Source organism: Neovison vison, chromosome 3 (assembly GCF_020171115.1).
Source record: "Neovison vison isolate M4711 chromosome 3, ASM_NN_V1, whole genome shotgun sequence".
Taxonomy (NCBI): domain Eukaryota; kingdom Metazoa; phylum Chordata; class Mammalia; order Carnivora; family Mustelidae; genus Neogale; species Neogale vison.
The window spans coordinates 168,583,680-168,609,866 of NC_058093.1; the positions used below are offsets into that span (position 1 = coordinate 168,583,680).

At 37.3% G+C, this 26,187-nt stretch overlaps 1 protein-coding gene across 3 annotated transcripts in view; it reads left to right on the forward strand.

Moving 5' to 3' along the window:
• The first annotated feature begins 3,586 nt into the window (after positions 1–3,586).
• Positions 3,587–26,187, forward strand: part of SS18 (SS18 subunit of BAF chromatin remodeling complex) — a 90,531-nt gene continuing 67,930 nt past the window's right edge. The window contains exons 1-3 of one of the 3 annotated variants that reach the window (XM_044243244.1): positions 3,587–3,748; positions 6,664–6,740; positions 20,419–20,503. In XM_044243244.1, the coding sequence (XP_044099179.1) occupies positions 6,664–6,740; positions 20,419–20,503 (162 nt within the window). In that variant the 5' untranslated portion in view covers positions 3,587–3,748. Of the gene's footprint in view, positions 3,749–4,112; positions 4,257–6,663; positions 6,741–20,418; positions 20,504–26,187 lie in introns of those variants that run through there. The other 2 variants (XM_044243245.1, XM_044243246.1) reach the window with 2 other exon arrangements.

Genomic DNA, 26,187 nt, shown 5'->3' on the forward strand with positions numbered 1-26,187 from the left:
CTGTATTGCTTCCTGTACTGCAACATGAAAAACATTTAGAAAAGTATTATATTCAACATCCATTTTAAGGAAAGTATCACCAAGATGGACAGGGAAAATAACCTTAGTGCACTGTATATAATTATTATTGAATTTAAAATATAAAATGTCACTGAGTATTACCAGTAGCAGGTAAGTTCAATTTATTTATTATAAATAAACCCATTTAATTATTCCCTTTTAAATATACAAGTTTAAATAAGATAGTACCTACCATTTTGTTCTAACTTTTCATGATTCTCTTTCACCAATACAAATTGACCTGTTATGGTGCCATAATATTTCTCAATTTCATTCAGTTGCTTCTGATGATCTTCTTTAGCCAGAAGATGTAACTGGACTTTTTGTTCCTATTTTGAAGTTATTTAAAATGTTATAAATATATGACACATATAAAACATATACACACATATATATTTAGACATACATAAAAATTGTTTTTAATAACTTTTGTTACAAAATAGGGCTGAGTACACCATAGGGAGGAAATTGTTAAGGAGATATTTCTAAACCTATGTAAAACTAAAGCCTTTTTTGTATTACAACAAAGTAGTAATTTAAATTTATAATGCTCTTGTTTATAATTTCTTTTTCAAAAACCAACTACTTTCAGGGATGCTGGGTGGCATCAGTTAAATCAGTTAAGCATCTGCCTTTGGCTCAGGTCAGGATGAGTCTGCGTGGTGGGGGGAGCCCACTTCTCCCTCCGCCCGCCTCTCCCCCTGCCTGTACACTCTCTCTCTCTCTGGCAAGTAAACAAATAAAATCTTTTTTAAAAATCAACTAGTTTCATTTATAGAAGAGTTAATTAGTCCATGCCAGCACTAAGCAAAATTATGGGAATATTAAAGCAATACTCTTAATAATTCAGGAAAGAAATTCTTTTCTCTAAATTTGGGGGCACAATTATGAGTGCATTATTGAAACTCTAGTAATTTTTTTTCTTTTGTTTTTTAAGATTTTATTTATTTATTTGACAGAGACCACAAGTAGGCAGAAAGGCAGGCAGAGAGAGGAGGAAGCAGCCTCCCCGCTGAGAAGAGAGCCCAATGCGGGGCAGGACCCTGAGATCATGACCTCAGCAGAAGGCAGAGGCTTTAACCCACTGAGCCACCCAGGTGCCCGCAAACAATTGCATCTTTTTTGGAACACTTCACTTTATTAGTTTGGTGAAATACATTTAAGAAACACAAATTCATGTAATACAAATAAAAAAACTAAAACATTTGAAAAATAAAAAATGGCTGATTTTACGTTTGTTAAATGTGTCTGCATTCATTCATTAGTTTGAATAATCAAGAATGAATTGTTCATGCAGATTATTTTACTTATTGTAAACCACTGTATAGAGGGGCCTAGGTGGCTTAGCCCATTAACCAGCTGCCTTCAGCTTAGGTCAAAATCCTGGGGTCCTGGGATTGAGCCCTGCATCTGACTCCTTGCTTAGCGGGAAGCCTGCTTCTCCTTCTCCCTCTCCCGCTGCTTATGTTTCCTCTCTTGCTGTCTCTATCAAATAAATAAGTAAAATCTTAAAAAAAATAAAAATAAACCACTGTATATGTTCTATTAGGATTATTCTCAAAAACCTTTTGCCTTATTATATGACCTCAATTCCTTCTTTACATGTCTCCATCTTCATTCCGTTTTCTCCATAACTAAATACTGGGTACTCTTCATTCTTTTTCTCCCAAATCTGCTACCACTCAGTCTATACTGAGTGGGATTCCTCTCTCCCCAAAACTAATGGTCAAACAAGACAGAAAGGAAACTTGAGAGTAACATAGGGTTCCTTTAAAGTTTCTTTTCTTACAGAGATCATTTGATTTCTGGCTGGATCTTTAGTGCCCTCCTATTGATGTCATGTGATGGACACAGAAAATAACGGTATTTTTATGGCACATATGCCATCACAGAAAAGGTTGAGGTTATTCATGCCTAGTGCCCTAGGCCCCAATCTTCTACTCTGAAGGAAAAAACACCTTGGGCTGACCTGTTACTTCAGTTAATTTCTTTTCCTATTGTTGGGAAGCTATAATTTAAACAAAGAAGGTACTTATCTTTGGGTACCTCCTTGGAATAGAAGTCTGCTTTGCACTTTTTTTTTTTTTAAACTGGAATATAGAAACTCAGACAACTATTCCCACTGGTTCATGTTGTTAAGATTTCAGTGCTATCTTCCAAGCAGACACAATTTGGTAGGATCATGCTTCATTTTTCCAACTGAAATATTCCTCTTAACAATTAAGGTACCATTTTAAAAAAAAGATTTTTGTTTTAAGTTACCTCTGCTCCCAATGTGGGCTGGAACTCACAACCCTGAGATTGAGTCACATGATCTACCCATTGAGACAGCCAGGTGCCCCAAGGTGCTTTTGTGTAAACATCAAAACATGATGGTGACAGTCAGGTGTTGGACATAGTGTGTTAATGGTGGACAAGACTTGGTGGGGGTAGCCTCCCCCCACCCCCCCAAGGCTTAGGGTAGTGAAACACAAGAATTCTAAGAAAAACTCTTATTAGTAGGAGTATGAATTCTCTTCCTTTATTCTTAGGATGGCTTAAGTCTTTCCATCCTTTAGATGTCAGTTAACAGAGAAGGCTTCCCACTCTTACTCATGTGATTGCCCATCATTTTCTCATTCCTTATTGGCATCTAATCATTTTAGATGTTTACATATTTACATATTTGTTTGTTCCTAATCTGTCAGCCCTATCAGAATATAAACTCCATGAGAGCTGGTTCCATGCTCACCTTATTCACAGTTGTATCCTAGGTGTCTTGCATAAAGACTAGCAGACTAGCACACAAAATGCAGCCACATTTGCTTAATAAATGAAACTTATGACCTCTTGCAAAGAGCATATATTTGAAACAAAAATTTTTCAATGTGCATTTTTATCTTATTTTTTCCAGTTTTATATATAAGCGAAGTGATTGATTTTTGAGTCTCATTACTGTTGGGTCATATTTTACATAAACGTTTCCTCTGTGTTACATGGATGTCCAAATATAGAGAATAATAATTATTACAACCCCGACAACCTCTCCCACCCCCACCCCCCCACATTACCCAAATTTGCCGGTGTTCCTGGCATAATTCGAGAGCTTTGGATTTTTGTTTTTGTTTTCCTTCCTCACACTGATTTGAAGCCTGGCAGCTCTGACCTAATTTACAAGGCATTAAATGTATAATTGTTTAAGTGTGAAAGTGCACGACCTCAGAACTTAACCCCAAAGATCCACGTCAGACGAAATCGACGCGCATTTCTGCCAAGGGTTTGTCCCAAGAGTAGAACGACTCTCCAAAGTCTCTTAGCCAAGTTGGCGGACTGCCCTGAGTACTGGACACAGCCTTCCTTTCTCGATTTGGGGGTCAGGCTTACTTTCCAACTGTTAAAGCACGCCTGTGTGTGCGTGCGAGACTTGTGAACCATGAGGTGCGCCTTTGGGGCGTAGCCGAGCAGTTTAAACCAGCGAATCCGCGTTCATCTACACTTCCACCTCTGCTCATCTCGGCAGATGCTCCACGGGTTTGCAAGAACTCGCGGGTCCTGACCCTCCTTCCCTCTCCGCGGTGCCGGGACAACCCAGGGCGGCCACTTCTTCCCGGGGGCGGGGGGTGAGGATGAAGTTGGAAAAACTGAACCAGAGCTACAGCCGAGCGCCACAACGAACTTGGAGGGAGTCTTCAGCGCGCAGGAGAAGGAGGCAAGTTGCACCCGCGCGCAAGGGGCGGGCCGGCTCGGGCCGCTCGCATTTCCTGTGACAGGGTCTGCCCCAGCCTCTCCTTCTCCCTCGGCGGCGGGACCATTTCCTGAATCGCTGAAGCGGAGGGAGGACTGGGGCGCGGCTCTACCACTAGCTCAAACGGGAGGGGGGCCGAGGCAGGAAAGGAGGAAGGACGAGAGGTGTGCCAAGAACAGGGCAATGCTGCCAGGGCTGTGGTTCCCGGTCACGCGCCGAAAGAAGATTTCTGTGGGCCAGAGGAACTCCTGGAGGCCAGGCCGGCCGGCTCGTCGTCGGGCGCCGGAGCATCCCCCCTCCCCGCATTCCCGAGGTGGTTCGGCCCGAGAGGCCGGCGTCTCTCCCCCAGTTTGCCGTTCACCCGGAGCGCTCGGGACTTGCCCGTAGTGGTGACGGCGGCAACATGTCTGTGGCGTTCGCAGCCCCGAGGCAGCGAGGCAAGGGGGAGATCACTCCCGCTGCGATTCAGAAGGTGAAGCCTCGCGGGGTCGGGGATGCCAGGCGCATCCTGCCCTTGGGAGCGCACGGGGGGCCAGCCCGGGAGTCGGCTGGGCCGGGGGCGGAGGCGGGCCTGCAGGGAGGCGGTCGTGTGTGGGAACCCGAGCCGCTGGCTGAGCCTGAGTGGGTGGTGGAAGGCGGCGAACCGGTTCTCCCACGGAGTCCTGCGCGCGTTTGGGCTCTTTCCTACAGGCACAAAAGCCCAAGTAACCGCCGCCGGATTTCTCTAGGGATGGGGCGGCGCTCGGGCGGCGGGGCGCGTGCGCCCGGCCGTAGCGGCCGCGCGGGGAAGGGCTGTTTGTCGGAGCCGGCGCCCCCCGCGGCCCCGCGCGTCTCTCCGGAGTTACTTTGGCGTCGCCCCGCCCAGCGCGCCGCGGCTGCTTCGTGCACACCCGACCTCGGGTCGCGGGAGGCCGAGGGGAAGTCGAAGCGCGGGTCGCCACCCTCCGCCGCGCTGCGCACTTCGGCCGACTTGGGGAGCTCCCGGGAGAACTTGGGGGGACGTTGCAAGAGCCCGAGGGGCGGGCGGAGGAGGGCCGTGTGGACTTAGGGGCTACCATCGGAGTTCCCTTCTCCCTTCCGGATTCACCCCCTCTCCGTGTACATCTGCAGCGAATACTCATCGAGCGCCTGCTCTGGGTGCTGAGGCTCAGTGGTGAGCCATGGTCCCTGCCTTATGGAACTTGGAGTCTCGGGGCGGAGACAATCTGATAATCGTGACCTATTACAGAAGTCGTGATAAATACACGGGGAGGTGCGTCCCTTTTAGAGGGTAGTGCTGCCTCTGTCGCTGCTGTGTTACTGCCAGTTGGGGACACAGAGCTTCTTTATTGTCCGCTATCCCTTGTTGCCTGTGAGCAAGGCAGTCGTCTGAATTTTAGTCAGCCAGACTTTGAAAAGTTACTTGCTAAATTGAGCAGTTTACCTTAAATATTTCGGTCATGTTGTATACACTGGGATGAGGATGAAAACTGAAGAAAAGCCAACTTTTCCGTACTACTCAGGACGCTATTGTATGTCCAGCGGATTATGTTAATGGGTTTCTGTTTACTGTCAGGTTCTTTCTAGTGTGGCATTTGACATTTGCCCAACTGTTGCTTTATTTTTTGCATAAACCCGCTTGTCAGTGCCTTGAAATGCACTGCGTTCACGTAGTACATTGGGCTGAGTCTGCAGCCTGGCAAACAGCTCCCAAGTACATACACGGAAGACGCGTTTCTGGAGGGATTCACTTTTTATTTTTATTTTTGGACTGTAGAAGAGATCTGTGGTTGGTTGGTTGGTTTCCAAAAAGTTTTTCCTACGGAGATACGTTGTGAAATCATTAGATTGGACTAATGGATTTTTAAAGACTTTTTTTTTTTTTTTTTTTGCATCCTATGATTCTATTTAGGAAATAACTGTACTTTTTGGAAAAGGATGTCAGTATATATATTTTTTCCTAGCAAGTGAAGACTGTGATTCATAGGTAGGAAGAAAGTCACAATTTAGGTTAAATGGATTTTTGTTTTTAAAAGAGCAACATTAACTAAATTACTGAGATAGGCTGATTATTGTATTATACTTTATTAACTCTTGGAAGGGTGAGGCACATTCAGGAGGAACATCTACTTCTGTCCTTTAACCTTAAGATAAATCTGAGCCCCTGAAATCCCAAGTAATTTGCACAGGATTGGGAAGCTGGCACTCAAACTAACTAACCTTTTCATTGCTACATCAGTACTCTTTACTCAATACCGTCTTGCTTAAATGAGTTATTTCACCCTTAAAGCCAGTATTGCTCTGAACTGCTTTAAGATGATAGAGTGATAAACTGATAAGCTTTTTGTTTTTAAACTTTTGGAACAAGTTAATTATAAGGTAAGTTCATAAAGTCTGCAACAAATAATACATGATTAGAAATTATTATGTTTGATTATACTGTATTTGAAGAATCACAGAACCATACTGTGTAACACTTGGAAACTAGCCATCCATCTTCTCAAGCTTCATGGGCCTACATTTTCATGTGTTCATTGTGGGTAGAGACAAAATTTTTCTTTACTACCGCAAAGCATAAGAATGATGCAGTCAGCTCGGACCCTTACCTCTTAATTTTAACAGACTAAAGCTTCTATTACAGGTAGTAGAGGTAATAAAATGTTTGAATACAAAAGAAACCCCTCCTGGGCTGCAGGAATAATAATATTCAGAGGGAGAATAACTGGAATAGAGTTACTTGAAAATTGTTGATACCATTCCAGAGGTGTAGATCTAAGACTTAAAAGACCAAAATAGATTCAATTTCTATATGAATAAACATTTCTAAAAATCTGAAGGATTTTTAAAAATTTTATGTGATGCACTAGATTTATAATAAACTTTTTCTAATTTTATTTCAGATGTTGGATGAAAATAACCATCTTATTCAGTGTATAATGGACTATCAGAATAAAGGAAAGACCTCAGAGTGTTCTCAGTAAGAATGATATGAAAAAATTTTTTGTATTCATTTTTCCGTGTTAATTTTTCTTTTCTTTTCAATAACAGCTTTAATGAGATATAATTCACATGCTGTGCAATTCACCCTTTTTAAAGTGTACAATTCAAAGCTTTTGGTATATTCATAGAGTTGTGTTATCATCACTTCAGTCCATTTTAGAACATTTTCATCATCTCTAAAAGAATCCTGTACCCATTAGCAATAACTTTCCATTCCCACCTCCTAATTCCTCACTCCCTAACAACCTCTAATTTGCTTTCTGTCTGTGTAGATTGGCCTGTTGCGGACAATTCATGTAAATGACTTGATACAATCTGTGGTCTTTTTTGACTGAGTTCTTTTCCTTAGCATAATATTTTCTGAGGTTCATCAATATGAAGCATATATCAGTACTTCCTCTCTATTGCCAAATAATTTTTCAGTGTTTTATTTATACCATGTTTTATTTATCCATCAGTAATGGACATTTGGGTTTTCATTTCTTGACTATTATGAATACTTCTGTGAAGAGTAGTGTATAATTTTTTGTGTGACTTTTCCTGATTTTTGTAAAAAAAAATGTGTTCTATGGGCTGCAGTGGATGTCTTTTTTTTTTTCTTTTTTTGATACTTACCCTGCATTGTAAAATAATGACTTCAAATTTCTGTGTAGTCTGATTTGTGGAAGAGTTAGATCGTCACATATGTAGGATATTTAATTACATCCATATATGTGATTGAGAAAGCAAAGCTTGTGTCTAACAGAGTGTTGGTTATCATTCATAAGAACCAAATTTGTGATTTTAAAGTGATATGTCAGAAGTAAATGCTATCCTTAGTAGAATTAAGTGTAGTAGAACAAGTTCAATATTTTATAAGAAGTCTCTAGGATAGGACACCTGATGGCTCAGTTGGTTAAGGGACTGCCTTTGGCTTGGGTCATGATCCCAGGGTCCTGGGATCGGGCCTCGCATTGGGCTCCCTGCTCAGCAGGGAGTCTGCTTCTCCCTTTCCCCCTCCCCTTGCTTGTGCTCTCTGTCTTTCTCCCTCTCTTTCTCTCTGGGTGTCAAATTAAAAAAAAAAAAAAAAAAAGTCTGTAGCACTGTCCAGTAGAAATATATTGCAAGCCACATACATAATTTTACATTTGTTGATAAACACATTAAACAGGGACAGGAGAAATTAATATTAATAATATATTTTATTTAAGCCATTATTTCCAAAATAATATCACTGTAATACATAACTAGTATATATATATCGAGATGGTTTATATTCTTTTGTTTCATACTTAGTCTTTGAAATCCCTTGTGAGTCTTACACAATAACACATCATTTGAGTTAGCCATATTTCATTCTACTTAGTGGCTACTTTTTTGGATAGTGCAACTCTAAAATATTTTATTGTGACCATTGTTTTGAGACACATCTGTCTCTTCTAAAGATCTCACTAGTCAGTCCTCAAGTAGATTTTTTAAGCAACCCTGGGTCTTGCCTCTGCATGCGCTTTCCTGTTATACTGGACTTTTGCTATCACTTGATTCACCCTTTATCTAATTTTGAGACTCTCTTGGTTGCTTTGTCTTTTCCCTCTTCGTTTAATAGCATTTTTGAAATGAAAAAGTCGTGTAGGGTCATTGTAAAAAGAAAAAGTATAAAATTTGGTAGATATAAAAGTAAGTCACATTTCACTTTCCACTCTTAACGCTTTTCTCCTTTCCTCAGGGGTAACTACTTTTAATAGTTTAGTACCTGTCCTTCTAAACATTTCTCTGTGTGTTTACACACATGGCATTTGTATCTACATAAGCACATTTAGATAAATATTTTGTTTTTTAATAGGTTAGAATTTTATAAATGGAATGGCTGGGTCAAATTGCCAAATTTGGCTAAATTGCCAAATTACCCTGCAAGAAGATTGTATCTCTCAGCCAGATTTTAGAGCCTTGGCTTCCAACAGCCTCTGCCAACATTGAATATTAGTCTTTTAAATTTTTTCCACATCTGGTTGGTGAAAAGTGGTATCTTTTTCTAGAACTTTTTATTTTGAAATAATTTCATTCTTTAAAAAATGCTTTAAAGACAGTATAAGAAATTCCTGAAATTCCTATATGTACTTTAGTTTCATTTTTCTCCATATCATTCATTTCTTTTCCATATTGTTTCTCTGAAGCATTTGAGAATAAGTTGCAGACATGATTCTCTCTTACCTTTAATTACCTCAGGGTGTACTTTATAAAAATAGGCACAAATTCTTAAGTAATCAGAGTATAATTGTTAAAATTAAGAATGCAATACTATAATCTTCAGACCTGTTTAAAATTTTGCTAGTTGTCCCATTAATGTATTTCTTCTGGTTTAGGATCCAGTGCAGGATCACATGTTACATTTAATTGTCACATGCCTTGAGTACACCTTTGATCTGAAATCATTCTTCAGTGCGTTATCTTTCATTGATGTTGAAGAATACATAGCAGTTATTTTGTGGGACGTCCCTCATTTTGGGTTTGACTGGTGTTTCCCCTTGATTAGATTCATGTTACGTCCTTTCCGTAGGAGCATCACAAATGTCATGGTGTGTCCTTCTCAATGCATTCTCAAGTAGCTGTATGATAGTGATTTGTCCCAGTATTTGTGAGAATCTTAATCACTTAGTTAAGATGAGGGCTGCCAGTTTCTCCGCTGTGAAGTTACTATTTTTCTCCTTTTAATTCATATGTATCTTATCCTTGAGACACACATAAGTTGTTCCTTCTTGTATTTTTTTTTTTTTTAGCATTTATTTTAGTATCCATCATCCAGTGTTTCTTGATTGAAACAATTATTACTGTGGTGGTTGACAGATGGTAACTAAATCAATCATTCCTCTTATATTTATTTGAAATCCTACTATAAGGAAACCATTTCTCATTCCCTGCCCCTATTCACTCATTCATTTATTTATATGTGAATGGATTTATGTTACTTACTATGTTCTTACTATGTCCATTAGGTTATAATGTTACTTTCTTACTATGTTTATTAGGTTATAATGCTACTTTACTTCCCTCCCTCCTTTTTTCCCTCCTCCTTCCTTCCTTCCTTTTTTTCTTTCTTTCTTTAAGGTTTTATTTATTTTTTTGACAGAGAGACAACGAGAGAGGAAACATAAGCAGGGGGAGTGGGAGAGGGAGAAGCAGGCTTTCTACTGAGCAGGGAGCCCCTTGCAGGGCTTTTTCCATGGATCCATCCCAGGACTTATGACCTGAGTCAAAGGCAGACCGTTAACAGCTGAGATACCTAGGCATTCATCTGTTTTCTTTCTGAAGTTGTCCTCAGTGTTGACCACTGGAGCCCCTCAAGCTGGCTTTTTGATATGTATCCATGATTTTTTGAGCATTTTCTTATTTTCTTGCACCACAGAATGTATTAGGCTCATCTTGTTCTTTTTCCTGCCCCAGTTTGGAATTACCCATTTCTTCAAGCCCGGGTTCTTTTTTTAGAGAATGGTATTTAGAAACTTAGGTCTGAGTACCAGGATATTTTCTTTTCTAGTCATTTGTACATTTTGTATTTTATATGATCATTTCCATTACTTTTATGTATATTGTTTCTTCAAGGAGTCATGTCTGTTTATATTTCAAAATATTCTTTAAAAAATTAATTAGCTGATCTATTCCCTTAGTTTAACTATAGATAATGATCAGTGGTAGGGAGATCACTGCCTCCGATCAGCCATGGGATAATAAAAGTTGACAGTCTCTGATTAGAATACTTATTTTCACCTATGGCTTTTTAAACTGCCAAATAGAGCCAAGGATTTTGACATAGTACGGGTTCAGTTTCTTATAGGACCCAGCAGTACATAGCATGGATAGGACATACTTAGATACAGAATCAGCCTTTCCAACTTGAGTCAACAAAAGAATATACTATTTTATTCTTTATATTCTTAGTTTGTGTGTGTGTATATATAATCATTTCCCCCTTCTCTGCATATTGGAATAGACCTCATTTTCTCACATATTTGGTGCAGATGGGGTTTAAATTGATTTGGATGGAGTTTTACATTTTGCTCTTTCTGATGGATTCTTAAATTTCTTTCATTCTTAAAGCTCTTTATTCTTTCTTTTTTAAGTTTTTAGTGTTGGTTTATGAGTAAAGAAAAAATTCTTCCTCTCAACTTTAAATGTTCTTGTTTCCTGCATTAGGAGAAGGAACAGGAAAATGAAGAAGAGCATCAATAAATGATAGCCATCTGGGCTATTCGATTTTAATTAAACAATTCATTAAGATGTGATAACTTTGCCTAAAACAGTGTATTTTTAATATAAAATAACTTTTTATGAAAGTAGTATATGAATTGTAGAAAATTTAAAAACACAGATAACGTAAAAATGAGATAACAACCACTATATTCTCATCACATAAAGATTTTTCACTGGTATCATCTCTGTGTATATTGCTGTACCTATCTTTATCTACATCTATGTATACACATTCCTGTTATGCTCAATAAAAATTAACAAATCACTTGTAGAGCTCATGTGCACAGATTCTCTTCCCTGTAGATTGTGATAACATGTGAGAATGTATTGTTCTGTTGTAGTGTTTGATTTGAGTATTTTGTTAATCAACTTAAATATTTACTTAAATCAGCCCTTATTTTCTGTATTTCATCATGAATGTAACTACTTCAGAGTGTACTGTAAGTGGTTTTCATGCAAAAAAATTTTTACTAATCATTACATAAAAGAATGTAGTTTTAAATCTCTGATTATGAATATAACTTTTATTCTGTAAATCGTATTTCTGTTGTCTTATACATATAATCTTCATGGTTTCTTGGTAAAGGTTTATTGTTAAAAATGAGACTGACTTTTTTGGTTCATTTTTAAAAAATTTTATTTATTATTTTTATTAACATACAATGTATTATTTGCCCCAGGGGTACAGATCTCTGAATTGTCAGGCTTACACACTTCATAGCACTCACAATATTACATACCCTTTCCAATGTCCATAACCCAACCACCCTCTCCACACCCCCCTCCCCCCAGCTACCCTCAGTTTGTTCTCTGAGATTAAGAGTCTCTTATAGTTTGTCTTCCTCCCGATCCCATGTTGTTTCATTTTTTTCTTCCCTACCCTGCAGTGCCCCCCACTTTGCCTCACAAATTCCTCATATCAGGGAGATCATATGGTAATTGTCTTTCTCTGATTGACTTATTTCTCTCAGCATAATATCCACTAGTTCCATCCACATTGTTGCAAATGGCAAGATTTCATTTCTTTTGATGGCTGCATAGTATTCCATTGTATATATATATATATACACCACATCTTCTTTATCCATTTATCTGTTGATGGACATCTAGGTTCTTTCCAGAGTTTTGCTATTGTGGACATTGCTGCTATAAACATTCAGGTGCACATGCCCTTTTGGATCACTGCAATTGTATCTTCAGGTTAAATACCCAGTAGTATGATAGCATGCTGTGTTGTAGGGTAGTTCTATTTTCAACTTTTGAGGAACCTCCATTCTGTTTTCCAGAGTGGCTGCACCAGCTTGCATTCCCACCAACAGTGTAGGAGGGTTCCCCTTTTTCCACATCCTCACCAGCATCTGTCATTTCCCAACTTGTTAATTTTAGCCATTCTGACTGGTAACAGGTGGTATCTCATTGTGGTTTTGATTAGTATTTCCCTGATGCCGAGTGATGTGGAGCATTTTTTCATGTGTCTGTTGACCATCTAGATGTCGTCTTTGCAGAAATGTCTTTTCATGTCTTCTGCCCATTTCTTGATTGGATTATTTGTTCTTTGGATGATGAGTTTGATAAGCTCTATAGATTTTGGATACTAGCCCTTTTTCTGATATGTCATTTGCAAATATCTTCTCCTGTTCTGTCAGTTGTCTTTTGGTTTTGTTGACTGTTTCCTTTGCTGTGCAGAAGCTTTTGATCTTGATGAAGTCCCAATAGTTCATTTTTGCCTTGCTTCCCTTTCCTTTGGTGATGTTTCTAGGAAGAAGTTGCTGTGGCTGAGGTCGAAGAGATTGCTGCCTGTATTCTCCTCAAGGATTTTGATGGATTCCTCTCTCACATTGAGGTCTTTCATCCATTGTGAGTCTATTTTTGTGTGTGGTGTAAGGAAATGGTCCAGTTTCATTCTTCTGCATGTGGCTGTCCAATTTTCCCTACAACATTTATTGAAGAGGCTGTCTTTTTTCCATTGGATATTCTCTCCTGCTTTGTCGAAGATTAGTTGACCATAGAGTTGAGCGTCTATTTCTGGGCTCTATTCTGTTCCATTGATCTGTGTGTCTGTTTTTGTGTCAGTACCATACTGTCTTGATGATGGCAGCTTTGTAATAGAGCTTGAAGTCTGGAATTGTGATTTCACCAACTTTGGCTTTCTTTTTCAACATTCCTCTGGCTGTTCGGTGTCTTTTCTCATTCCATATACATTTTAGGATTATTTGTTCCATTTCCTTGAAAAAAAATGATGATAGTTTGATAGGGATTGCATCAAATGTGTAGATTGCTTTAGGTAGTATAGACATTTTTACAATATTTGTTCTTCCAATCCATGAGCATGGAACATTTTTCCATTTCTTTGTGTCTTCCTCAATTTCTTTCATGAGTACTTTATAGTTTCCTGAGTACAGATTCTTTGCCTCTTTGGTTAGGTTAATTCCTGGTTATCTTATGGTTTTGAGTGCAGTTGTAAATGGGATTGACTCTTTAATTTCTCTTTGTTCTGTCTTGTTGGTGTATAGAAATGCAGCTGATTTCTGTGCGTTGATTTAATATTCTGACATTTCACTGAATTCCTGTATGAGTTCTAGCAGTTTTGGATTGGAGTCTTTTGGGTTTTCCACATAAAGTGAGAGTTTGACTACTTCTTTGCCGATTCAGAATGCCTTTAATTTCTTTTTGTTAGTCTGATTGCTGAGGCTAGGACTTCTAGTACTATGTTGAATAGTAGTGTTGATAGTGGGCATCCCTGCTGTGTTCCTGATCATAGCGGAAAAGCTCTCAGTTTTTCCCCATTGAGAATGATACTCGCTGTGGGTTTTTCATAGATGGCTTTGATGATATTGAGGAATATACTCTCTATCCCTACACTTTGATGAGTTTTGATCAAGAAAGATGCTATACTTTGTCAAATGCTTTTTCAGCATCTATTGAGAGTATCATATGGTTCTTGTTCTTTCTTTATCAATGTATTGTATCACATTGATTTGCGATGTTGAACCAACATTGCAGCCCAGGAGTAAATCCCACTTGGTCATGGTGAATAATCCTTTTAATGTACTTTTGGATCCTATTGACTAGTATTTTGGTGAGAATTTTTGCATCGGTGTTCATCAAGGATATTGGTCTGTAATTCTCTTTTTTGATAGGGTCTTTGTCTGGTTTTGGGATCAAGGTAATGCTGGCCTCGTAAAATGAGTTTTGAAATTTTCCTTCTGTTTCTATTTTTTGGAACAGTTTCAGAAAAATAGGTATTAATTATTCTTTAAATGTTTGTTAGAATTCCCCTGGGAAGCTGTCTGGCCCTGGTCTCTTGTTTGTTGGGAGATTTTTGATGACTGCTTCAGTCTCCTTGCTGGTTATGGGTCTGTTCAGGTTTTCTATTTATTCCTGGTTCTGTTTTGGTAGTTTATATGGCCCTAGGAATGCATCCGTTTCTTCCAGATTGTCAAATTTGCTGGCATATAGTTGCTCATAATATGTTCTTATAATTGTTTGTATTTCTTTGGGGTTGGTTGTGATCTCTTCTCTGTCATTCATGATGTTATTTATTTGGGTCCTTTTCAGCCTTTGCTGTGGCCCAAAGATTGTGAATAGTTGTGTTTTCATTTTCATTTGTTTCCAAGAATTTTTTCAATTCTTTAATTTCCTGGTTGACCCATTCATTGTTTAGTAGGATGCTCTTTAGCCTCCATGTATTTGGGTTCTTTCCAACTTTCCTCTTGTGATTGAGTTCTAGTTTCAGAGCATTGTGTTCTGAAAATATTCAGGGAATGATCCCAATCTTTTGGTGCCAGTTGAGACCCGATTTGTGACCTAGGGTGTGATCTATTCTGGAGAATGTTCCATATGCACTAGAGAAGAATGTGTATTCTATTGCTTTGGGATGGAATGTTCTGAATATATCTGTGATGTCCATCTGGTCCAGTGTGTCATTTAAGCCCTTTATTTCTTTGTTGATCTTTTGCTTGGATGGATCTGTCTATTTCAGTATGTGGGGTGTTAAAGTCCCTAACTATTATTGTATTATTGTCAGTGTGTTTCTTTGATTTTGTTGTTATTTGGTTTATATAGTTGGCTGCTCCCATGTTAGTGGCATCGATATTTAAAATTGTTAGATCTTCTTGTTGGACAGACCCTTTGAATATGATATAGTGTCCTTCTCTTATTATAGTCTTTGGCTTAAAATCTAATTTATCTGGTATAAGGATTGCCACCAGCTTTCTTTTGATGTTCATTAGCATGGTAAATTGTTTTCCACCCCCTCACTTTAAATCTGGAGGTGTCTTTGGGTCTAAAATGAATTTCTTGCAGACAACATATTGATCAGTTTTGTTTTTTTAATCCATTGTGATATCCTGTGTCTTTTGATTGGGAAATTTAGCCCATTTACATTCAGGATAACTATTGAAAGATACGAATTTAGTGCCATTGTATTGCCTGTAAGGTGGCTCTTACTGTATATTGTCTCTCTTCCTTTCTGATCTACTACTTTGAGGTTCTCTCTTTGCTTAGAGGACACCTTTCATAATTTCTATTAGGGCTGTTTTGGTGCTTGCAGTTTCTTTTAATTTTTGGTTGTCCTTGGAAGCTTTTTCTCTTTTCTTCTATTTCCAATGATAGCTTATCTGGATATAGTATTCTTGGCTGCATATTTTTCTCATTTAGTGCTCTGAATATGTCATGCCAGTTCTTTCTGGCCTGCCAAGTCTCTGTTGATAAGTCTGCTGCCAATCTAATATTTCTGCCATTGTATGTGACAGACTTCTTGTTCCAAGCTACTTTCAGGAATTTCTCTTTGTCACTAAGTCTAGTAGATTTACCATTAGATGTTGGGGTGTGGACCTATTTTAATTGATTTTGAGGGGATTCTCTGTGCCTCTTGGATTTTGATTCTTGTTCCCTTTGCCATATTAGGGAAATTCTCTATTATAATTTGCTCCAGTATACCTTCTGCCCCCCCCTTTCTTCTTTTGGAATCCCAGTTATTCTAATACTGTTTCATCTTATGGTATCGCTCACTTATCTCTTGAATTCTCCCCTTATCGTCCGGTAGTTGTTTGTCTCTTTTTCTCAGTTCAGTTTTTTTATTCCCTGTCATTTGGTCTTTTGTATCACTAATTCTTTCTTTTGCCTGATTTATTCTAGCAGTGAGAGCCTCCATTCTTGATTGCACCTCATTAATTCCTTTTTTGATTTCAGCTTGGTTAGATTTTAGTTCTTTTATTTTCTCCAGAAAGGGATTTCATTTCTCCAGAGAGGGTTTCTCTAATATCTTCCATGCCTTTTTTGAGCCCAGCTAGCACCTTGAGAATTGTCATTCTGAACTCTAGATCTGACATATTTCCAATGTCTGCATTGATAAGGTCCCTAGCCGTTGGTACTGCCTCTTGTTCTTTTTTTTTGTGGTGAGTTTTTATGTCTTGTCATTTTTGGATCACTTCTTTTTTTATTCTATCTCTTAAACTAATAATTTCTAGATGTATCTACTGAAAAACAACAACTTATATGCCTGTTTGTCCTCCAGAATCTGGCCTCTTCCTCATTTATACTCCAGCATGAATCTTGAAGGTCCTTACAGAGTCATTTCATGGGTCACTCTATGGAGCACACTCAGCTCTCAGTCCCTCTGCTCATCATTTTCCCATGGAAAGGAATCCACTCTGGAGCTCATGACACTGGACCTTCCTTCCCTGGGAGAAATGGCACAGTATCACGATACAGGAATTGGCTGGGTTTGGAGACTCCAAACAGGGCTGTGTGCCAGAGATAGAAACCGGTCCATTTTTTAATTATATCAATAAATTTAAGAGTGGTTATTTGACCCTACTCCAGATAATTGATGTAGTGGTTCTTAGTGGAATCTTTGGGAAGTAGAAGTGGAACTGCCTCTCATTTAATAGGTTAATAATTATGGGTATTTTGGAATATCTGCAGTATTTATTAGGAAGTTACATCATCAAAAGTATAATGTTTGTATCTGTCCTTATCATATATACTCAGTTTTTTTTTTGTTAATATAGACCATTTTAGAAATAATAAACATGTACATTAAAAAGTAAAAGTATATACAGAATAAAGTTTTTCAGGAAAATATTTCTGTAAGATTTGTAGAAGAATCTACTTTTTTTTTTAATCATTTCAGAAGAGTCAGCTGAAACCAGATTCTTCTGGAATGTTTGCTTATTGCTTTTTAGGTGATGAATACACAGATTTGAATATGAATATATACTACCTTTTCATTAATATTTATCTTTAAGTCTTGAATGGATCTTAGGAAAACTTATTTGATGAATGCTGTAAAAATAATGCAGATTACAAAAAAGAAACCCTAGTGAAGTTAGAGAAGATAATTTAAGTAGAAGATTTGGGGCTGTTGGGAAAATTGGAGTAATTGAATGGGTTTGTGGATGATTACATGGTATTACTGTAGTAATATCCTGCTGTGTTTGTATATGGGAATTTCCTTGTTTTTAGGAAATGAAGTGTTGGGAGTAGTGGGATATTATGTCTGTAACTGAGTCAAAAGATTTTGAAGAAAGTGTGTGTGTGCCTGTATGTATGTACATACTGGTGTGTGTGTTTAGAGATGGAGTAAGACAAATGTGAAATGCCAAAGATTGGGGAGTGTGGGAGAATGATATTTGGGAATTCTTCATACTATTCTGAAAACTCTAAGTTTAAAATTATTTCAAAAATTAAAAGTTAAATGATTTAGGTTAGGAAATGTCTTAAAAGTACTCCATAAAAGGAGGCTGTATTTATAGATACTTAGAACTCTAAGGGACTTTGGAGATACTTTAACTCCATTTATTTTTACAAATGAGGCCTTAAGAGTGTGGCAGATTAGATTTAACAGTATTCTAGTGTGGACTTGGTAAGTACTAATCAGTAGGACTAAAATCTTTTCTTGAAGGGTCATGAGGAAGCCTAGTCTCTTAGTAAGTTTTGTTATTTTATTTTTGCAGGGTGGTCAGCAAACCTCATACTGAATATTAAAGCCATATTAATACTCAGAGAAGAAAGGAAAAACTTAGAGGTGTAAACTTTGAAATGGGTTATATATTTTTTTTAAGTTTTCATTTATTTATTTATTTGTCAGGGAGAAAGAGAGCATAAGCTGGAGGAGCTACAGGCTGAAGGAGAAAAACAGGCACCCCGCTGAGCAGGGATCAGACATGATGGGTTTGGGGGGCCTGAGGCCTCTATCCCAGGGATCCTCACCTGAGCCAAAAGCAGACGCTTATTCCACTGAACCATCCAGGTGTCCCCTGGCTTATATGTTCTAATTAAAAATGCCTGGTTGGTTTTAAAAAATGGCAAGATTTTGGAATCCTGTATTTTAAATTCCATTCAAGGTCTTTACAGAGTAGTGAAATAGTTCCAGCTAGTGTTTCCTTTAGTGCTGTTTTAAACGTTTTGACAATGTAATTAAGCATTATGAAAAATGCAGTACAATGTAATAATTCTTGGTCCTCTTGTCTAAGGATCACTGTAAAACAAACATTGTATCATGTCTGATTGAGCCACATAGTGTAATATGTGAGGAGGAGCATTAAGAGCCTAAACTTCTTAAACAACAACAAAAAAAACACAAAAGGAAACCAAGAAACTTAGGGAAGTGTTGGTTATGTCTGTTACCTTGATTGTGGTGATTGTGTCACAGGTGTTTGCATATGTCCAAACTTATCAAATTATACAAATTAAATGTGTGTGGATCTCTGTATATTGGTTGTGCCTCTAAGAAATCTGTAAAAAACAAGGGAACATGAACTTGTTAGGAAAATTGAAGGCCAGTGAGAAGTAAGTTTTTTTTCTCTAATAAGAAAAAAGTAGTAAGGCCAATTCTAATAGAAATAAAATAATGCAGCAAAAGATTTTCTAGGATTCCTCCTATGGTGTATAGAGAACAGCTTCATTTGGGATCTGTGTTAGAAGACTGTTTAGCTGAATAAAGTTCTTTTATCTTACTTTCATTATTTTGATTTGTATTTAATGTTTCTAGGTAAACAAAAATCTGAAACAGCCTAACAATTTGGTGTAGGATTTATAAGTTTATATTTGGAAGGTTTACAAACACTAGTTAACTGGATCACTACCAATTTGCAGAGACTTAGTAAAACTAATTCATAAGATCACCATGAACATATTTAACCACTTCATTGCACTAGTGAGACTTTGCTTTGTTTTTTAAAGTTAATTCTTTTTTTTTTTTTTTTAAAGATTTTATTTATTTATTTGACAGAGAGAGAGAGAGATCACAAGTAGGCAGAGAGGCAGGCAGAGAGAGAGAGGAGGAAGCAGGCTCCCTGTTGAACAGAGAGCCCGATGTGAGGCTCGATCCCAGGACCCTGGGGTCATGACCTGAGCTGAAGGCAGAGGCTTTAACCCACTGAGCCACCCAGGCGCCCCTCTTTTTTAAAGCTAATTCTTAATGATATAGTCCCCTATCATATTCTGTCTCATGTAGATGTATGTATGTGTATATAGTATATTATAGTATAATATAAACTCGTGTGTGTGTGTGTGTGTGTGTGTATGTATAGAAGTGAAGACACCTATTCATTGTTTTCTTTACATGCTGAGCCCTAGCACATGTTCGGTACATCTGCAGCAGGTATCAGTTGTTGCTTACTGCTGCTGGAGAAAGAAAAGTTGTGTGATTCCTTCCTCCTTCCTGACATTTTCAGCAGAGCCTGTTGCCTTAACTTGGGTTTGGGGTTTATGGCAATATGAAAATGGCAGGGTGGAGGGATTAAGCATATCAGTTTTGTTGATTTCCTTCCTTCTAGCTCTGTTTTTAGAAAACACATGTGTGGGGCACCTGGGTGGCTCAGTGGCTTAAGCCTCTGCCTCCGGCTCAGGTCATGATCCCAGGGTTCTGGGTTCGAGCCCTGCATCGGGCTCTCTGCTCAGCAGGGAGCCTGCGTCCCCCTCTTTCTCTGCCTGCTGCTCTGCCTACTTGTGATCTCTCTCTCTGTCAAATAAATAAATAAAATCTTTAAAAAAAAAAAAGAAAGAAAACATATGTGCTATGTATAGAGCTAGTACATATCTCAGTAATTCCATTATCTGAGCTGTGCAAATATTGTGCATGTTACTAACCTTTCTGAATCTGTTGCCTTATCTGGTAAAGTGGAGAAAATAACTACTTTTACCTCATAGCTTGGGTTTGAGGATTGACTGAAATATAGGAGTATATAAAACAACTATAGCAATATCTAGCACATGGTAAGATCTGTGTGTTTGTTATTATCTTGGAGTGTATTTATTATTTGGAATTATTTTGCAGAGGAACTAGGAAAAAATTGATTGGCTATTGATGTTCAGGTAACAAAAATCTTTTATTAAACTTGAGAAATAATTAGAATGCTATTTGTATTTAAGCAGTAGGCTGAAAATTATTTTTAATATTGGTATTTGTTTTGTTTTAATAGGTATCAGCAGATGTTGCATACGAACTTGGTCTACCTTGCTACAATAGCAGATTCTAATCAAAATATGCAATCTCTTTTACCAGCAGTAAGTACCTTTAAAATAGTGTGAAGTAGACAAAATCTTACATAGAGTTATGTCCAGGATAACACATTTTTGTTTAGTGATTTTGAAGTTTTGTTTAGTAAATTCTGCCTTCTGAGAACATCAGGGTATTCTTCTATATGATCTAAAAGCTTCATTGTTTTGTTTTCATATTTAATTTGAGTCGATTCACCTAGAATTGTTTCCCTTCCGGAAGAAGTTACATCCATTCATCCATTCACCCACATATTCACCCACCTGCCTACTTACTTACTTATTTTAATTTGTAATTGCACATATAATTTATGAATAAGCATGTAGTATTTCAAAGCAAATCCCAGGCATCATATACTTTCCCTGGTAAATACTTCAGTATGCTTCTCTAGCAGAGAAGCAGCAGTATTCCACCCAACAAGAGTAACCAGAGTTTCTTAATTTTTTATTATACCCAGGCTATCTTCAGTTTTCACTGATTGTCTTAAATCAAATGTCTTAAACCCAAATGTTTAAATGATTTTTTGGTGCAGAATCCAGACAAGGTCCACATGTTGCATTGGTTGATATGTGTTTTAAGTTTTTTTGAATCTGTATCAGTTAATCTTTTTTATTGTCCATTTATTTGTTGAAGAACTTGGGTATCTTATATCTGGATTTGGCTAAATGTATCCTCATGGTCATTTAATATATTCTTCCATTTTATTTCTTATTTCCTATAAACTGATAATTAGGTAGAGAAGCTTGATTAGAGTTAGATTCAGTTTTGTGTTAAGAATATTTAATTCAGGGGCACCTGGGTGGGTTAAAGCTCTGCCTTCAGCTCGGGTCGTGGTCCCAGGGTCCTGGGATTGAGCCCCACATCGGGCTCTCCGCTCAGCGGGGAGCCTGCTTCCTCCTCTCTGCCTGCCTCTCTGCCTACTTGTGATCTCTGTCAGTCAAATAAATAAATAAATATTAAAAAAAAAAGAATATTTAATTGAGGGGCGCCTGGGTGGCACAGTTGGTTGAGCGTCTGACTCTTGATCTCAGCTCAGATCATGATCTCAGGGTTGTGAGTTTAACGGCTGTGTTGAGCTCCACTTAAAAAAGAAAAGAATATTTCATTGGTGGTGCTGTGTTGCCTATTGTATGTATCACATCGGGGGGGGGAACATTTTGGTTGTTCCATTTTTAGTAATGTTAAGATTGATGAATGGTGGGGTGTTGGGTGGCTCAGTGGGTTAAGCCTCTGCTTTTACATGATCTCAGGGTCTTGGGATCGAGCCCCATCGGGCTTTCTGCTCAGCAGGGAGCCTGCTTCTCCCTTTCTCTCTGCCTGCCTACTTGTGATCTTCCTCTCTGTCAAATAAATAAATAAAATCTTTTATTTTTTTTTAAAGATTTTATTTATTTGACAGACAGAAATCACAAGTAGGCAGAGAGGCAGGCAGAGAGGAGGCGGGGAAGCAGGCTCCCTGCCAAGGAGAGAGCCTGATGCGTGGCTCCATCCCAGGACACCGGGATCATGACCTGAGCCGAAGGCAGACGCTTAACTCACTGAGCCACCCAGGCGCCCCATAAATAAATAAAATCTTAAAAAAAAAAAGGCAGTTCTCTCTGGAAATTTAGATTTCTAAAAAAGATTGATTAATGGGACAGGGTGTCTGGTTGGCTCATTCAGTAGAGCATGCAGCTCTTGATTATGAGTTCAAGCCCTAAGTTGGGCGTGAAATCTACCTAAAGAAAAAAGAAGATTGATTGATGGGCCCAGTTGATACCATCCTGATGACTCTTATAAATTTCCCCATCAACCTTTCATTTAATGATCTTAGCAGTCACTGATGCTTGTTGGCCAGATATGTTATTTCATATTTGGATCACAGAATGATGAATCTCTAATTTTACAGTTCCTCCTGTATTTATTAGCTGTACTTCTTTTAAAAAAGAAAAAATCCTTTCATCAAGTATTTGGTTATCCTGAGATAGAGAGTCCCTATATGAGAATGATGATTAAAGGCTAGTTTCTAGCCTCTTAACAGTTTTCAGAATAACAAGTTGCCCCTAGCAATCTGTGAAAGTAACCAGTGATTTTTTTTTAATTATTATGTCATCTAAACATACATGTTTTATATTTTTAATGTGTCCATTGGAATCTTTTTTTTTTTTTTTTTTGATACTTCAGGTTATCTCTACTTTGGTCAGTGAGAGCCTGTTCATTTGGCTGCTGTGTCCATCTGACATGATTCAAGTATTCTTGTATAGCTTCTTTTCTTTGAGAGACCTGTCAGGCTGACTATATTTTCTGCCTCAGAACTGTTCTGCCTCAGCTCTTCTTTTCAGACAGCACTTTTTCAATGGGAATTGATATTTAGAGACCACATTTTGGATGTTTGGGACATTCATTATTACTGGCTTTTCATTGTTTCTAGGTATTTTTGGTGAACAGAACTAGTAAACACATTTTTTAGAAAAAGAAATCAAGTGTTGAATTAGTGCTATTTCTCTCCAGGAAAGGTTTTTTTCCTTAGCTTTCATTTCATGTATAATCTCTTCTGTCTTATTCTAAAACTCTTGGTACCTTAATGACATTATTATGGTTGTTTATTTGCTTCATACTACTACCTATATAAAGTAATTTCAGTATAACAATCAAGCTTGCCAAACAATAAGATGTTTGTCCTTAAGATGTATCCCATAGGAATATATAATCAGTACATTTCTTTTTGACTGTGAAATACTTCATGTGGTTATTGCTTTGAACTTGATTACCAGCTAGGTGGAATTTATTTTTGTGAATGGTGTGAGGAATGGGTTCAGTTTCACTGTTTCCATATGGATAGTTTTCTGTTCCAGCATTATCTATTGGAAAAACAGACGAGATCGGGCACGTTCAGGGTGGTGTGGAAAAACAATAACTTCTCTTGTCACCTCTATCTATATATATCAAATGTGCATATATATGTGGTTGTTTCATCTCTGTTCTGTCTCATTGGTATGTTGTTATAAATTCCACTGTCTTTTCACACTTGTCGTTGTCTTCTAAATCTTGATGTAAGAGAAGTTCTTCTTATGTTTTTCAAAAATATCTTGGCTATTGGTCCTTTGCATTGCCATATGTCTTAAAAATCAGCATGTCCAACATAATTTGTTTTGATTTTTGTTGAGATTGTCTTGACTCTAAATTAATTTGGGGAGAATTTATATCTTCACAATATTGAGTCTGTCAAATCATGATCTTTGCATGTATTTTCACTTATTTAATCCTGTAAATACCTTTCAGTGGAGTTTTATGATTTTTCCTGCAGAGGATGTGTACATCTCTCATTGGACTTATTGCTAGGCACTTCATATTTTTTGAGGCTATTTCAAGAGTCTGTTTTTTAAATAAAGTTTTATTTTCTAACTGCATTTGCTATTTACATGGAAATTCAGTTGATACTGAATTTCACAATCTTCTTCAACTTTTACTTCTAACAGTTTTCCTGTAGATACCTTCTGTTTTCTATATTCACGAACATATTTGTGAATAATGAGTTTTGTTTCTTTCTTGCCTATCCTTACACCCTTTATTTCTTTCTCTTGCCTTACTTCTCCACTACATTCCTTAAAAGAAGTGGTGATAGAGGACATCTTTATCTTGATAAGTTCCTGATCACAAAGGGAAGGCTTTCACTGTTTGACCGTTAATAAGTATGATGTTTGCTGTAGTTTTTTGTAGATGCCTTTTATCAGATTGAGGAAGTTCCCTTCTGTTTCTGTTCTGCTAAATAAGAGTTTATATCTTGAATGGATGTTAAATTTTATTAAATGCTTTTATTGCATCTAATGAGATGATCACAAATTTTTTCTTTTTTAATCGTTAATGTGAATTACATTGGTTTACTTTTTAATGTGCAATCTATCTTGCATTCTTGTAATTAACCTACTTTTTCATGACCCACTTGATCAGGATCTTTGGTTTGGTTTGGTCGTGGTCTCTTAAAAAATTGCTGTATTCAGTTAAAATTTTGATCAAGATTTTTATGTCCTTGTTCTTGGGTATAATTGACCTTTAATTTTTCCCTTCTTAGAATGCTTTAGTCTGAGTTTTATTTTGAGGTTATGTTGGTTTTATAAAATGAGCTGGAGAATTCTAGTTTTTCTTATCTGGAGTAGTTTGTACCACAGAGTTACTATTTCTTAAATGATTGGTGTACTTCTTTAGAAAAGCTCTCTGGGTCTGGAGTTTTCTTTGTGAGAAGGCTTGTTACTAATTCAGTTTCTTAATTGGTTGTAGCACAATTTATAACATTTTGTGAGTTTCCTATTTTGGTAAATTGTGCTTTTTAGCATTTACTAAATTTTCAGATTTATTGGCATAAAGTTCATAAAATATCTTTCTTATGTCTCAGAATCTGTGGTGATATTTTCTTTTTTATTTTTCACATAGTTTATTTTTATGCCTTCTCTCTCTTTTTTTTCCTTTTGTGTATGTGTGTGTGTGTATGTGTGTCTTTTCAAAGAATCAGTTTTTGGCTTTGATTTTCACAGTGACAACATTTCCAAAGCTTTTTGTTCTCAGAACCACATTAAACTTAAAAATTATTGAGGAAAAATAAAAATTATTGAGGACTCAGGGGTACCTGGGTGGTTCAGTTGGTTAGGTGTCTGCCTTTAGCTCAGGTCATGATCTCAGGGTCCTGGGATTGAGTCCTGCATCAGGCTCCCCACTGCTTCTCCCTCTGCCTGCTGCTCCCCATGCTTGTGCTGGCTCTCTCTCTGTCAAGTAAATAAAATCTTAAAAAAAAAAATTATTGAGGACTCTGAAGAACTTTATATGGGTTATATATATTGATAAATTTGTAAGTTTTCCCAAGTTTTTAAATTAAGACTGAGAAAATTTTTAAAGTATTTATCAGTTCATTTAGAATGAACAATAATAAACCCATTGCATGTTAATGTAAATAACATTCTTTAAAGAAAAAAATAACTATTTCTTTTAGAAAAGATTTAGTGAGGAAGGAATAGTACTGTTTAGTAGTTTTGCAAATTTCTTTTAAATGTCTGATTTAATAGAAAACAGCTGTATTCTCATATCTACTTCTGAATTCAATCTAGTGTAGTATGTTTTGGGAGAAATAGAACAAAATCCAGTTTTGCTCAGATATGGAATTGGGATAGTGAAGACTATATTTTAATAGCCTTTTCAGATTGTTGTACAGTAATCTTTGATAGTATTGGGGATCTCAACAAGTGTTTTTTCTAAAGGTTATTTGCAGTATGGAATCTGATACAATATTAATAGATTTTTCTTATTCTGGTACATTAGGAGTTCATTGGTCTGTCCTGCATTTTGGATGGGTCTTCTAATCATGCATAATTTTGTAACATGCTTTGGTCATTTGGAAAGTATTAAGTGCATTGAGTTATGTACATCCCTAAATATTGACATATTTCATTGTATGATAACCAAAAACCACATTTGTTGAAATTGCCACTAGTCTCATTAGAAGTTAAGTATTAGGATGCTGTCAAACTCAAGACAGTAGATATAAGTTTGCCAAATTCCCAGTTCTTGCTTGAAAAGTCAAGTTTAATCATAGGCAGCAAATGCTGTTAGTTGTTTTCGAGGCTTACTGTGTTCATTTTTGAGCCAGTGTCTGCCAGATACCCAAGTCTGGATGAGTATAGTTTGTCTACCAATTGTTCTTTCAGTTAAAAATGGTGTTCCA